This window comes from Ctenopharyngodon idella, chromosome 8, assembly GCF_019924925.1.
Source record: "Ctenopharyngodon idella isolate HZGC_01 chromosome 8, HZGC01, whole genome shotgun sequence".
NCBI classification, from domain to species: domain Eukaryota; kingdom Metazoa; phylum Chordata; class Actinopteri; order Cypriniformes; family Xenocyprididae; genus Ctenopharyngodon; species Ctenopharyngodon idella.
The window spans coordinates 16,375,384-16,389,112 of NC_067227.1; the positions used below are offsets into that span (position 1 = coordinate 16,375,384).

Consider the following 13,729-nt stretch of genomic DNA (forward strand, 5'->3'; position numbering starts at 1 on the left):
GCCAGTGGTGATAATGGTAATAATGGGATGTGCAGGACATTGGGGTGGGACTGGGTCATCCATGATGTAAGTCTGTAGTGAGCTGGGGAGGGACGTGCCCAGGAGTGAGGAAATGGATGGGAGATGGTTCTGTGGTGAAATTGATGAGCCAGCGCTCCTCTAGTGCCTCTATGTTGGACTGTCCCACTGGCGCTAACTCTTTGATAGACCTGGCAATCGGCTCCAGCCTTGGGACGGATGCGGCGACTGGCTCTGGGTGTCTGGGGTGGACACTGTGGCTGGCTCTGTCTCTGGGGATGGAGGGGACTCAAACTTATGGTCTACAGTGGGAACTGGCTTGGGCTCTGTTTCTGTGGCAGGCATGGGCATTGTCTCTGGGTCCATCAAGGAGATCTCTCAGTGATGTCGGGACACTCCGGGCTGGGAAGATGTGTCATCTCTGGAGTGGGCAGAGAGATGGCTGCTGGAGGTGTTGAGGATCCTGGAGAGTCATGTTGGTGTTGATGGTGGTATCTTCCTCAATGACTCCCACAGTGAGGGAGGATCCTCACATACAAGGCATAACTGATGAACTTGATGAAAGGAAGGTGATTCTCCCTCAACAGCAGCATCTATCCGATGATGTCATCCATTCCAATCCAGAAGAGCTGTTTCAAAGTCTCATCATCCCAGCGTCTCATCATACCCCATGGTGGTAGACAAGAGATGCATGACACAGAATTTCTAACAAAGATACTTTAATAAACATGGAGAGTATAACCAGAAGAATACACAAAGAATATTTACTCTAACTATACTAAATTATGATGAGAATTGACAGAGGATTGAACAAGTACTTGTACACAAAAAACTAAACAAGATACAGGTGGGATTAATCAGTATGCCAGGTAACAAACAAGGAGAACTTAATAGCTATGGAAATGTGAACTAAACCGAAAGGAAATACAGGAACATAAACAAAAACACAATGAAACATAACATGACCATGTAACATATCATGTAAAAATAATATGATAAAGAGTTTCTGATAAAAAGCTCCAGCATCATTTGTTTGGAGAAGCCACTTGCTTTAATATTTTATTTAATGAAATGAAGTGCATCGATTTTTAAGTGTAACTAAAGTGCACAAATATGTTTCGAGGCCACTATATGTTATATAGAGAAATAAATGAATGTATTAAATCCATTACAGGGATTATGTATTTTAAGAATGTTTCCTGTTTTATGAAGCATTTCACAAAGGTATTTCACTGCTTCTGATTTTTGACTGATTCTTGCTTGAATGGGCTTTTATTAATCAAAGACTTGCTTACAGCGGAGCTTTTCATCCAAGGTCCCACGTGAGGTCACAGACAGGGCCTGAATGAACTCTGAGAACTCAATCCTTCCATCCTGCGGGAAAAAAAAAAAAGAAAAGAGATTTCATTGCCTTGTCATCATGGTGCCCAAAACGCAGCAACAATTTAAAATGCGGTCGTATTAAACTTTGTTGAAACTCATTTCTAAAAGTAGGCCACTAATACATTTGGTAACACTTAACAATAAGGTTCCATTTGTAAATAACTAATAATATTAGTTAATTACATTAGTTAACATGAAGTATTAACAATACTTCTAAAGCACTTATTAATCTTAGTTAATGTTAATTCCAACATTAACTAATACATTATTAAAATCAAAAGTTTCTGTTAATATTATTTAATGGACCTGAGCTAACATGGACTAACAATGAACAGTATTTTTATTAACTGATGTTAATAAATGTTAAAGATTAATAAATATTGTAACAAATGTATTGCTCATTAGTCAATGTTAGTTAATGCATTAAGGACCTTATTGTAAACAGTTACCACACATTTAACACTAAAAATTGTGTATGGTAACATTAGATTATGCACTATTAAGTAACAATGAACACTAAAAGAATAAATGCTTGTTCATGGTTTGTTCATGATATCTAATGCACTAACTCATTTTAAAGTATAGAACCTTATTGTAAAGTGCTACCCAAAAGCCTTCTGTTGATTGGCAGATTAAAATGGGCCAGTGGGCTGCTATTCCTGTCCCACCCCATGCTCTTCCTTGGGGCTAAAGGCTGGCACCACTAGTTATTACAAGATGCATTCTGCTGCCAAATATCCAGCAGATATGCTATGACACATTTTATGATTTGTCGATTGAAACTCTAGTGTAAGAGAGGTAAATGAATGCAGTTTCATGTTATTTAGTATACAGCTTTAAAATCTTCTAAAAGAATTCTTAAAACCACAAGGAATATTTGAATACTTTATTGTATGATTCACGCCTAGGCACTATGTGTGTTCTGTCATCTCCAAAATGAGCTGGTGGGCTTCTGAAGAGGCACTAACAATGACAGACAGCATTTAGTTCCTATGAAGAAAATTGTCAAATCAAAGCATTGTTCCACTGGTAAGCTTTCACGCCCAGGTGACCCTGCCTGATTCGTAGCTGTTTATTTATTTTTGCAATATATAATTTCAGACTGAACTGTGCTTGAACTACAAAATACAAATAGCTTGTAAAAAAAAAAAAAAAAAAAAAAAATTAAAACTGTAACTATGCAGGTCAGCAACTAGATTATACTAAAGGCTCACTAGACAAGTGAATATAAGAGTCTATAAAAAGCACCCTTGCATTTTCTCTGATGTTTTTGTAGCATGCAATACAATATATTTATTTAGCTGAATGGCAAATATATTTATTTAGCTGAATGGCAAAAGAGCAAGGTTAAAAAAAAACTACATGTCAGACTGATACTAACTATTCCTTATCTAATAAGAACCAGTTATAAACAAGATTTCAACTTGATGCACCAACCATCCTCCATCTAACTTTACTTCTGTTTGGGAATAAAACATTAATAACAAAACTTTGCATGCCAAGATAAACAATAATAGAAGAGAAAATTAAATAATAAAAGAGAAAATTAAAAAAAAAAAAAAAAAAAAAAAAGAGAAAATAATTACAAATAACGATAAAAAAAAGTATAAATTAATTTTAAATTTATTACTATCATTATTTTATGTAACTTACAACAGTGTGGTTAATATTCTGGCCTGCTGATGGAATATGAAGTCCAAGCCGACCTACTGAATTCCTCTATATTATCCCAATCCATTTTTTTCCCTTCTACCTTATGAGTTTTCCAATCCCTGCTATAGAGCTGAATCTAGCATGCAGTGTTAAGTTTCAGTCAAATATAGCCTTGAGGGCCAAAGGTTCAGTTTTTGTCTCATCAGACCACAGAATCTCATTAAACCAAATTGTTGCATTTCCTACACGCCTCAGGCAAACTCAAGGTGACTCAAGTTTCTTGCCACCCTTCCATGAGACACATTTGTGAACTGTATTTGCTTTCACTGTCTCATGCAGTCTTTCAGGGAGAACAATAACAACAGTTGCCCTACAATGCTTCCACTATTCCGAGCACTATGTTTTGGAGGACAGCCATATATTCCATCTTTTATCTTACTTTGAATGATGGCTTTCATTGTGCTCTGAGTTGTATTCCACAACGTAAAACATTATTACTTATATCTCTACCAAGACTTGCATTTCATATGATCTGCCTGAAATGTTATGTGGTCATAATGGTTTAGTGTTTCCTTAAGCTGCACAAAGTGGGGATCAAGTCAAGATTTTGTTCCAGCCATATACAAGGTGTTGAGGTTTGGATCTCATCATTAGGGCCCCATCAGACCCTGCGGGTGTATGCTGAAACTACACAATTTGTATAATTCACAAATACTTATAGTAATTTATCTTATAGTAGATGGGCCTGATTTATTTTGGAGGGCTCTTAAAAGTGAGAAATTGTCTTATATATATATGTCTTTTTCATGTGTTCTATCTTTCTTTGATATGAAGTGGGTTGGGTGTAGCTTTCCTCAGATAATGTAGATCAGATCCTGATTCTTATCAATGTTGAAAACAATTGTGCTGCTTGATATTTTTTCAAGATTTTTTGATGAATATAAAGTAAAAAAAATTGAAATAGAAATCTACATTATCAATGTCTTTACAGTCACTTTTAATCAATCTAATTCATCCTTGTGGACATAGGCGGAGGTTGAACCAACTCTAGGGTAAGGCTAGATGCGATTCCTCCTTAAAAACACATTTAAATAGAATGTCATGAAGTTAGGCGTCAATAACCTACACATCTCAGCATAAAAACTCTTGATATTAAAGTGGTTCTGTTCACAAACAACTATAATTTGAACAGGCAAGCATATGCGTGATTTGGCATGGCAGCTAGTTTGAATAATAAATAGCCTAACCATTGCCTGACCTAATGCAGCAAAACATACTTTTTCTTCAAATTCTGAATGGAATATATATCGCCTAGAAAGCGTGCATAAAAGTGCTCCATTTATAATCACTAAGCTGTCACTCATCTTAATTTAGCGCGATCTCACAAAGTTCTGCTAATCGATTAAGCTGACTGTACAAAGAATATCTTATTTAGCCTACATAATGTTTACATTTCTTTACAAGTTAAATTATAATGAGAGGATTTGAGTATGCAGACCTCAGCACTGGACAAAAACTCCGGCGTTTTGAGTGGCGAGGGGATTCTAATTTAAAGACATCTGATTGGCCACTGCGTTCAAGCAATCATCAGATGTTTGTGATTGGCTACACTGCTTGATGCTTCAAAATACGTTGTAAATAGAAAAACCTATTTATATTAGACGCTCTCAAGAGCACAATCACCAAATCTGTTTATGTTTCTCAGTTTATGATGAGAGTATTCGTCAGAGTGCACAGTTCAGCTCGCGCACTGAACAAAACTCCGGCGTTTCAGCGATTACTATAATCTTAACACCTCTGACTGGCCATTGTGTTCATAAACTCAACACAGTCGTGTGTGATTGGATATAGTGCGCATCACTGTAAACGCGTAAAAAAGTATGATGCAACATAAGCAGATCTAAATTTAATGCTGCAATCGACACTTTTCATTTAATTTTCATTTTCACTTTATTACTAGATTTAGTTTAAATGTGCAGGTGCATTTTTGGCCCAAGCCCCCATTAATTTTTGACCCATGGCCAGCCTTACACACGCTCCGCCTATGCTTGTGGAATAAACAAACTTTTGAATGAATAATAGTGTAAGCAATTAAATAATTGGGACAAGAGAGCTGCTACTTCGGAAGTATTTCTGGTGTCAAGCTGATGTGTCAAACATTTTTTACATTGTACACACTGTAAACCCGAATAAGTTGGGCTAACCTAAAAAATTTGAGGTAATCAGTTACATCACATTTTTTGAGTTATGATGTTCCCAATTTTAAGTAAGCAGAACTATCAAGTTTTGAGTTTGTAGTACTCATGCATGTTAATTGCTCCTAACTTGAAGTACTGAGTTAGCTAACTCATACATTTCGATAACAATTAACATAAAATATTTAGTAAATTCACCTTTTTATTTTGAGTTCTTCCAAATCAAATGAGTTATTTACTTCACTGTAAACCCTAATAAGAAAATTCAGAAAATGCCAACTTGCTAATTTGCTAACATGTTAACAATAGCATGGTATAGCACTTACTGAATGAGTACAGCAACTTAAAACATGTAACTTGTCTGCTCTCAAACCAAGCCGCATGCACTTGTCACCATGATGGTAACTCTCCAAAAACCCACATTAACAGAAACTCTTCTAAATTAGCATAACAAAACATTAATCACTACTAAATCTCCCCTACCATTAATCTTGCACAAAAAACACTATATAACACTTAATTTTAGCATTAACTCTCCCTTTCGAGTGCCATGGGCAAAGCATGCTGGGAAATAGAAATCCCAGCCCAGTTTCAGTTAAACTTAAGTTAGTCTAAATTAAAAGAAATGAGTTCATACAACTCAAGTTTACTTGAAATATGTAGTGCTGTGAACTCAAAAGAAAAAGAAAGTTCTAAATAATCATAACAATTTAACTGAACTAATTTGTTCAATTTAAGTTTGTCCTAATCAAAACAATTAAGTATTTTGAGCATTAGGGTTTACAGTGCAGCTGTAACATAATAAAATTTAAAAAAGGATAACGCAAATATAATGTCATAGAATAAGACTGGGAACTTGTAGAAACACACTCAAAATGCAAAACTCATGCTGTTGTCAAACTGTTGGAGCACCAATTCATGGAAAGCGAAAACTGTGATGTCTGGGTATTGCCCCTTTGAACTCTATTCTTGAGTCAGACTAATGAGTCTGTTCTGTAAGACATTACTGCAACTCTTAACAAGCCCAGACTGATGCCATCTCCACAACACTAACCATGAGTTGGTGGCTGAAAAAGTGAACCTGAGGTGAAATGCATCTCAGAATAGTACAGATTACTAGAAAAGAGCAAACAAAGGCCACAGCTAATGTGTCTCACTAACAAAAGCGGTGCCTTTCAAAACTTATAAATAAACATAGGGACTTGTTTGACTGTGTGTGTGATCTCTGAAAGTGGTTTGGCTGCCAGATGACTCTTATCTGACAGAGCTAACTGGCTCCTAATCACATTACAGATTGCACAGATAGCAAAACGAGGCTATTTAATGAATAATTAATAATGGGAACCAAGCACAATTCGCTAGAGAGTGAGAATAATTAACCTTTCACCTCCTATCCACATACATACGTGCTCTGTTGCGAAGCCTGTGGTCTCTCGCTGTCTGCTGAGCACGCTCTACATAGACATTGACTCCATGTGTATTACAAATATTTATCTGCATTGGAGACTCAATTTGCAATTGTTTTCAATAGTGACGCAACAGGAATGATGTGACAGTCTAATAAGCATAATTATACACATAAAATATTAATAATATTAATAATAATTTAAATTATTAATTAATTATTGTATTAATTAATGTATTAATTTTGTATTTAATATTTTAAAATAATTTTATAATATTTTAATTTATTTTAAACAATTTTTATACATTATAAATTAATTATGAGTATATTTATAATCAACATTTCTCTCATTTCATTCAATTTGTTTAAAATGGGGTATCTTAGGAAGCAGCTTTATTAAGTTGTCTATAGTACAGCACTGGTGTCGAGAGCTTCTTTGATGCACTAGGTTTCAGATCACCAGTTTCATTTTTACGTAAACATACACCTATCTCACACTTTACACACATTTTTTTTTCTCTCTAGCTCATACACAGAAACACATTTATAAATGACACAAACATCTGAGCAGACAGATGGTTCACTCTCACAAGCTCGAAAACATCCAGTCATAAACCACTTTTAGATTTTTCTTGTTTTCTTCACTTGGTCGACTCATGTCAGTCCTTTGATCACTGTTGGAGTGAAAGCTATGACGCTAAAGCATTAAGAAATGTATTCCTATGCATGTGGCATATGTGCAGCAACATAGTGATCTGACGTCATTAATAATTGTTCATTGTACTAGTCACCAAAAAACAATGAACCTGTGAGCTTTAGCGATACAATCATTGTCAGTGTGAATGGGGCATCAGTAAAATACAGAGAAAGAAAAAGAGATATTGACAGAATGTCTCCAACCCCAAAGAAAAATCTGTTGTGCAAGACCCAAACAGTGATGTGCACTTCACCTTGTTCTCGTCAAAAACATTGAAGACAAATGAGGCGAACTTGGTGGGGTCGCCAAAGGGGAAGAACTGTTTGTAGATCTTCTGGAAACCTGCAGCATCAAGCTGACCACTTGGGCAGTCTTTTATAAAGCCCTTGTACCTGGAAGAGGAAAAAAAAAACATTATAATTTCATACACTGTCTTTGATATCTCTTATATGTTATGGTATCAAGTGGGCAAGATACAAAAGACTGAAAACTGACTGATCTCCATGCTAACAAAATAGGCTTATGCCTTTATAATCTGCCTCCAGCTTCAGGAGATCTCTGAAGTCTGTTCTCTTTCTGACAGTAAGAAATAATTTATAGCTAGGTTAGAAATAATTTATAGCTAGATCTGTCAGTTTCCTGAACTCCACAATGACTTGACAATGACATGAAACAAGAATGAAACTTTCACAAAACTACAGGTAGTAAGACTGATGTCTCCTGTCTACTATGCCCAGCTGGTCAAACCTTGTCTTATATATATATATATATATATATATATATATATATGCAAAATTATGTCACATAAGCCTGCTTCTATTATAGCAAGGATGTATTAAATTGATCAAAAGTGACAGTCAAATCATTTATAATGTTACAAAATACTTATATTTCAAATGCTCTTTGTTCTTTTGAACATTCTATTCATCAAAAAATCCTGATAAAAAATGTATTACAGTTCCACAGAAATATTCAGCAGATATTGATAAAAATGTATCTTGGTTTAAGGATGCATATTTTAAATGGAAAACAAGACAAACATACTTACAAAGAATGATTATTTTCCAGTGACACTTTTTGTTAAATGCATTAGACACATTATACAAAAAAAAACAAAAACAAAAAATGGGAAAGAATGAACTTTTTATTTCCATTTTCAAGATTTTTAGATGCTCTGTGCAGGACTGGTGAGCTTTATTTCGGGGTACAACAGAACTGCACTTTGAATTATTTAGCTCTCATAAATGCAAACCTTTCAATCAAGCTGTAATTTTCACCTGTGCAGCTGCCTGTCACACTCAAAAGCTATATTACATTTAAATGTCACTAATGTCAAGTTCACCCAAGAATGTGAATTCATGCTGTTATGTGACGTGACCGTGAAGAGATCCTGAGAAACTCTTAATCGAGATTCAGAGTGGTTTAAGTCATAAGTTAACAAACTCTCTCATCAGCCTCTCTCTTACTCAGTTTGTCTACTTTTCTCCCCCTTTCCTGATGATAAGAGGCAGGAACTTCCTTCTTATAGGAAAGAAGACTCTACTAACACGAGAGCAGGACAAGCGGAAGGTCATATTGGTCTGTTTGTATACCCCATTTTGGTATGGACTGATACCAATTTTGGCTTCAGTATGATACCAGACTCTGATACCTCAGTACTAAAATCACTACCTTACTAATAAACAGCCTCAAACAATGGATGAAATTAAACTAGTCAAAATAGGACCGCAGCTGGTTTCCCTGCCAGACCAGCTGTAAAGTGCCCAAACCCCTCTAAAACAAGCCAACAGTCTGCTAAGACAAGCAGGAAAACCAACAAATATCTAAAGGGACAGTCACACTACACTCTTCATTCCATTGACTTCCACTCATCTGTATGCGAATGCAGGAGACAGGAAATGCAAGCGCAAGCAAATTTCACTGTGTTCCAAAGTTTGGTGAACGCTGACCTGCAAATTCGTATGTGAAGACGTATGGGATTTGCAGTCATATTATGATTGTTGCAGTTTTTGTAGAAAATTTGTGTGCTGAAAGTCTAGTGTGACTGCAGCTTTACGCTGATTTAATCTGTTTTAACAGTATATATAGTTTTTTCCCCTCTCCCTTACTCTCCGTTACTTTTAAAAGTAATGCATTACAATAATTCTCCCTAAAAAGTAAATAATTGCGTTACTTAGTTACTTTTTATGAAAAGTAATGCATTACATTACTTTTGTGTTACTTTTTCTCACCTGAGCTGGGCTTGCTTGTTTGTTTTTTAATAACAACAAAACAATTTCTATTTCTGGCAAATGTTAAGACCCTTTTACACCAAAAGTGAAATGAATAATGGGGCATTCACACCAGACGCAACTTGCGCGAATAAATCACGCTATTCGCGTGTAGTTGGACGGTTGAACATTTTGAGTTTACTCGCTTCATTCGCGCATGAAATTCACTTCACAACAGACGCGAATTCGCGTCATGAGGGGGGCTTCTGGCAGGCGGCTCCAGTCTCGTTTCTGCACACTTCCTCTGAATAAACACATCAACTCGTCAGCGGGAAAGTAGTTGTAAAATACGCGAATAAGCTCAATTTGCCGGCTTTAGCTAGCTTGTAGTCTCAATCTGTATATATATAGCTCAAATTGAGTAAAGAGCGTTTTTTTTACAACTTACCAGATTGTCCGACCTCCTCACTCACTTTCTTCCAAGCAAGATCCTTTTTATTCCTGTTTCTATAGAAGTATGAAGATGTATCGTACAGCTACGGGTATCCACATACAGCGACTATGATTTTGTCCTCCATTGTTGTTTCGTATTTCTGCCTCCTTTCGCTACGTCGTAATCACGTCACTACTAGTGCAAGCTCCTGATTGGTTAACGCAGAGCGAATTTTCGCCAAAATTAAGATTTTTCAACTCGCATGAATCACGCGTTACACGCGTCAAACACCCGAAACGCTCTATTCGTGCCGCCTCATTCGCGCAAATCGTGCCGCAGTATGTCTATTCGCGTCTTTGCATTGACTTAACATGTAAATCACTCCCGCTTAACGCTTCATTCGCGTCTGGTCTGAATGCACCATAAGCCTCATGGTGCGTTCACACCAGACGCAAATGAGGCATTAAGCGTGAGTGATTTACATGTTAAGTCAATGCAAAGACGCGAATAGACATCCTGCGGCACGAATTGAGCGTTTCGGGCGTTTGACACGCATAACGCGTGATTCGCGGGAATCGCGCGTTAACCAATCAGGAGCTTGCTCTAGTAGTGACGTGATTACGACGTAGCGAGAGAAACAAGAAACAGGAATAAAAAGGATCTTGCTTGGAAGAAAGTGAATGAGGAGATCGGACAATCTGGTAAGTTGTAAAAAACGCTCTTTACTCAATTTGAGCTATATATAATACATATTGAGACTACAAGCTAGCTAAAGCCGGCAAATTGAGCTTATTCGCCGTATTTTACAACTACTTTCCCGCTGACGAGTTGATGTGTTTATTCAGAGGAAGTGTGCAGAAACGAGACTGGAGCCGCCTGCCAGAAGCCCCTCTCATGACGCAAATTCGCGTCCGTTGTGAAGTGAATTTCCTGCACGAATGAAGCGAGTAAACTCCAAATGTTCAAGCGTCCAACTATGCGCGAATAGCGCAATTTATTCGCGCAAGTCATGTCTGGTGTGAACACCCCATCAGGCTAAAGGAAATACATATTTACTCCTGTACAGTAGAGGGCGCAGCTCAAACAAACCTTTCAGCTGTGCTGCCATTCTGGATTAAAGAAGAATAGGATACTGGAGAAGGAAGTTCAACAGTATCAACACTCTTATTTCTTAATCTAATCTAAAGTAATTCTTTCTTATTAGTATGGTTGAATTGGATCATTGAAGGTCAGCAGCAAAGACATTGGATAATAAATTGAGAAGTATATTTGTGTCATTTAATATAGTAAATTATTACAGGTTTGCATAAAAAATTCTGAGATTGCATATACTGAATGTTTTCGTGCAAGTGAGATGGATAAATGCATGTTCACATTTAGTCTAGAACTACAATAACCATCGTATTTACACAGTGCACACAACAACTCTGCACTTACCCTATTTCTCCCAACATGGGGACAGGACAGCTGTCAGTCAGTAAATGTGAAAACAAAGTAACTTGTGTTACTTATTTGAAAAAGTAACTTAGATATTTTGTTGTAAATTAAAAAAAAAGTAATGCATTATTTTACTAGTTACTTGAAAAAGTAATCTGATTATGTAACTAAAGTTACTTGTGATGCGTTACCCCCAACACTGATCATAATCATTGGATGTAGATTGGATGGAGGCAGATGTGAATGCAAGCTTGCTGGGATGGTGTTTAAGTGGACTAAATTATTGGAGAAGTCCAGACTTCCCATTTAAGTCCAGCATTTATGTGTACCAGAGAAAGATTTTGTACACAACCACAAAACCATTCAAAAAATTTTTCTGCCTCACACACAAGTATCTCGCAGAGGGTCATGGGTCTGTATAACCTCCTGTGGTTTTATGACGCCATCCTCTCGCCACACGCAGAGCAATGCCAACTGTGTAATGTCTCAGCAATTGCCCCATTACGCCACACTGGTCAGGAAAAAACACTCAGTCAAGCACACTCGGATGATTCACAAATCAATTTGGGCTATTTTTACAGCTCCAAGAAAACAGAAAGGAGAAAATGTTCTCTGTAAGTATGATTCATGCTTTATCCATTCATTGGCAAAGGGGTCTGTAGGTGGTGGGAGTTTGGGAGGGGACTGTTGCGCTCTGTCAGTGAGCCCTGAACAACCTTCTACCTCTCAACACAATCACACACACACACAGAATTCAAACTCTTCACATTATTAAGCATGCACAGAGTGAGCACTGAGCAAATGAGAGGGGTAACAGCATTTCGCTTTTGGCTAATCCAATATGATTGCCGCTTAATTTGAGGGAGCCGCTGTTGTCAAAGCAACGCTTTATTTCTAAAGCGAGGAATGCAAAACACTTACACTTCAAATATGACGTGCATACATGCAGCATCTAGTTAAAAAATGTTCAGATTTCAAACGAAAACAAAGCCCCCAAACTTTGGCTTTCACTGAGATGTGATGATGAACTGTAGGAATTTTAGATTGCAGTGTCTAAAAGGCACTTTCTACTTTAATAAAAGTCACCTCGTTCTCTTATTACACATTATTAAACCGTCTATAAAAGTCCCATTTTCGACTACTACGAAAGTCAGCCTACAATATCAGTCCAGACTGTCTAGATTGCTGATGTGAAAATCAATAATTATATGCCATTTCCCTGCTGAAAAGACCAATATTGTCCAAGCTTTTTTATGGTTTGGCGCAGGTCTGACTGGCAATAGATGTCAGTTGACGTTTGTGGTTTACGTCATCATATTTGATGTAGTCTGGTTATACATTAATTGATAATGAATAAAGGCTTAGGATTTTAATATATATAACAGGGGCAATTTTTTTTTTCCTTCAATTTCTTAAAAAAAAAAAAAAAAAAAAAAAAAAAAAAAAAAAAAAATCAGTCACAGTGCAGACCACACACACAGATATTAAAGTCCCCCTGTAGTCAATAATTTTATCCCTTAAAACTCACCTTTGATTACCAAAATGAAATATTTAAACATTTATCCTTGAAAAAAATTCTTCATGCCTTAAAATAGATTGAATGTAACTCTACACCCTTTCCTTATTTAGTATACGTGGTTATATGAATATGCAAATTAGCCCCGCCTCCACTCACTCACACCAGTTCAGAGATCCACTCGTTGACGATCATACATTGACATTATTGGTTACAAGGTAGTTTGTGAAAACACTAGCAATTTCAAACCGCATTTTTGAGACTGTCTGTGATTCACTGCAGTTTTAAGGAGAAAATACTCAGCAATGGTGTTGACTTATGAATTTGCGCATGGTTTGTCTAAAAGCATATTAAAAACACCACATAGACATATAAACAACATTAAAAACTTGATTTTCACCACAGGGGGACTTTAAGTGGTTATATTTGAACACATTTACAATGCAGAAAAATGTCTTCAACAGAGTTGGCCATTTGTTCCTGAATAAAATCTCTTGCCATTCCTCACACAGCTGCACTGATGGTGGCTCACTTGATTGTCATCACTTCTGAACCTCTCTGGCTCGTAATGGAAAGAGAAACGCTAAAGGAATCTGAATTGCGTCTGTGTTCTTTGGCAGTTACTGGAGGCAGTGATTTAATCAGTGCTTTATATGATGACAGCATAACGTTGTTACTTGTTTGTGTTGTTGTACACTTATAGTTTTTTATCAATCACTTTTGCTCAATTCTCAAATGAGATTTTTTCTCAAAACAATAAGTTCAGATCTCTAAACTGTGTA

The 13,729-nt window shown here is 36.6% G+C and overlaps 1 protein-coding gene across 2 annotated transcripts in view; it reads right to left on the reverse strand.

Annotated features, from left to right (window-relative positions):
• ncs1b (neuronal calcium sensor 1b) overlaps nt 1–13,729 on the reverse strand; it is a 39,336-nt gene that overhangs the window by 5,903 nt on the left and 19,704 nt on the right. For both annotated transcript variants that reach the window (XM_051903658.1, XM_051903657.1), the window contains 2 exons: nt 7,605–7,743; nt 1,314–1,392 (listed from right to left, as the gene is read on the reverse strand). In XM_051903658.1, the coding sequence (XP_051759618.1) occupies nt 1,314–1,392; nt 7,605–7,743 (218 nt within the window). The remainder of the gene's footprint in view (nt 1–1,313; nt 1,393–7,604; nt 7,744–13,729) is intronic.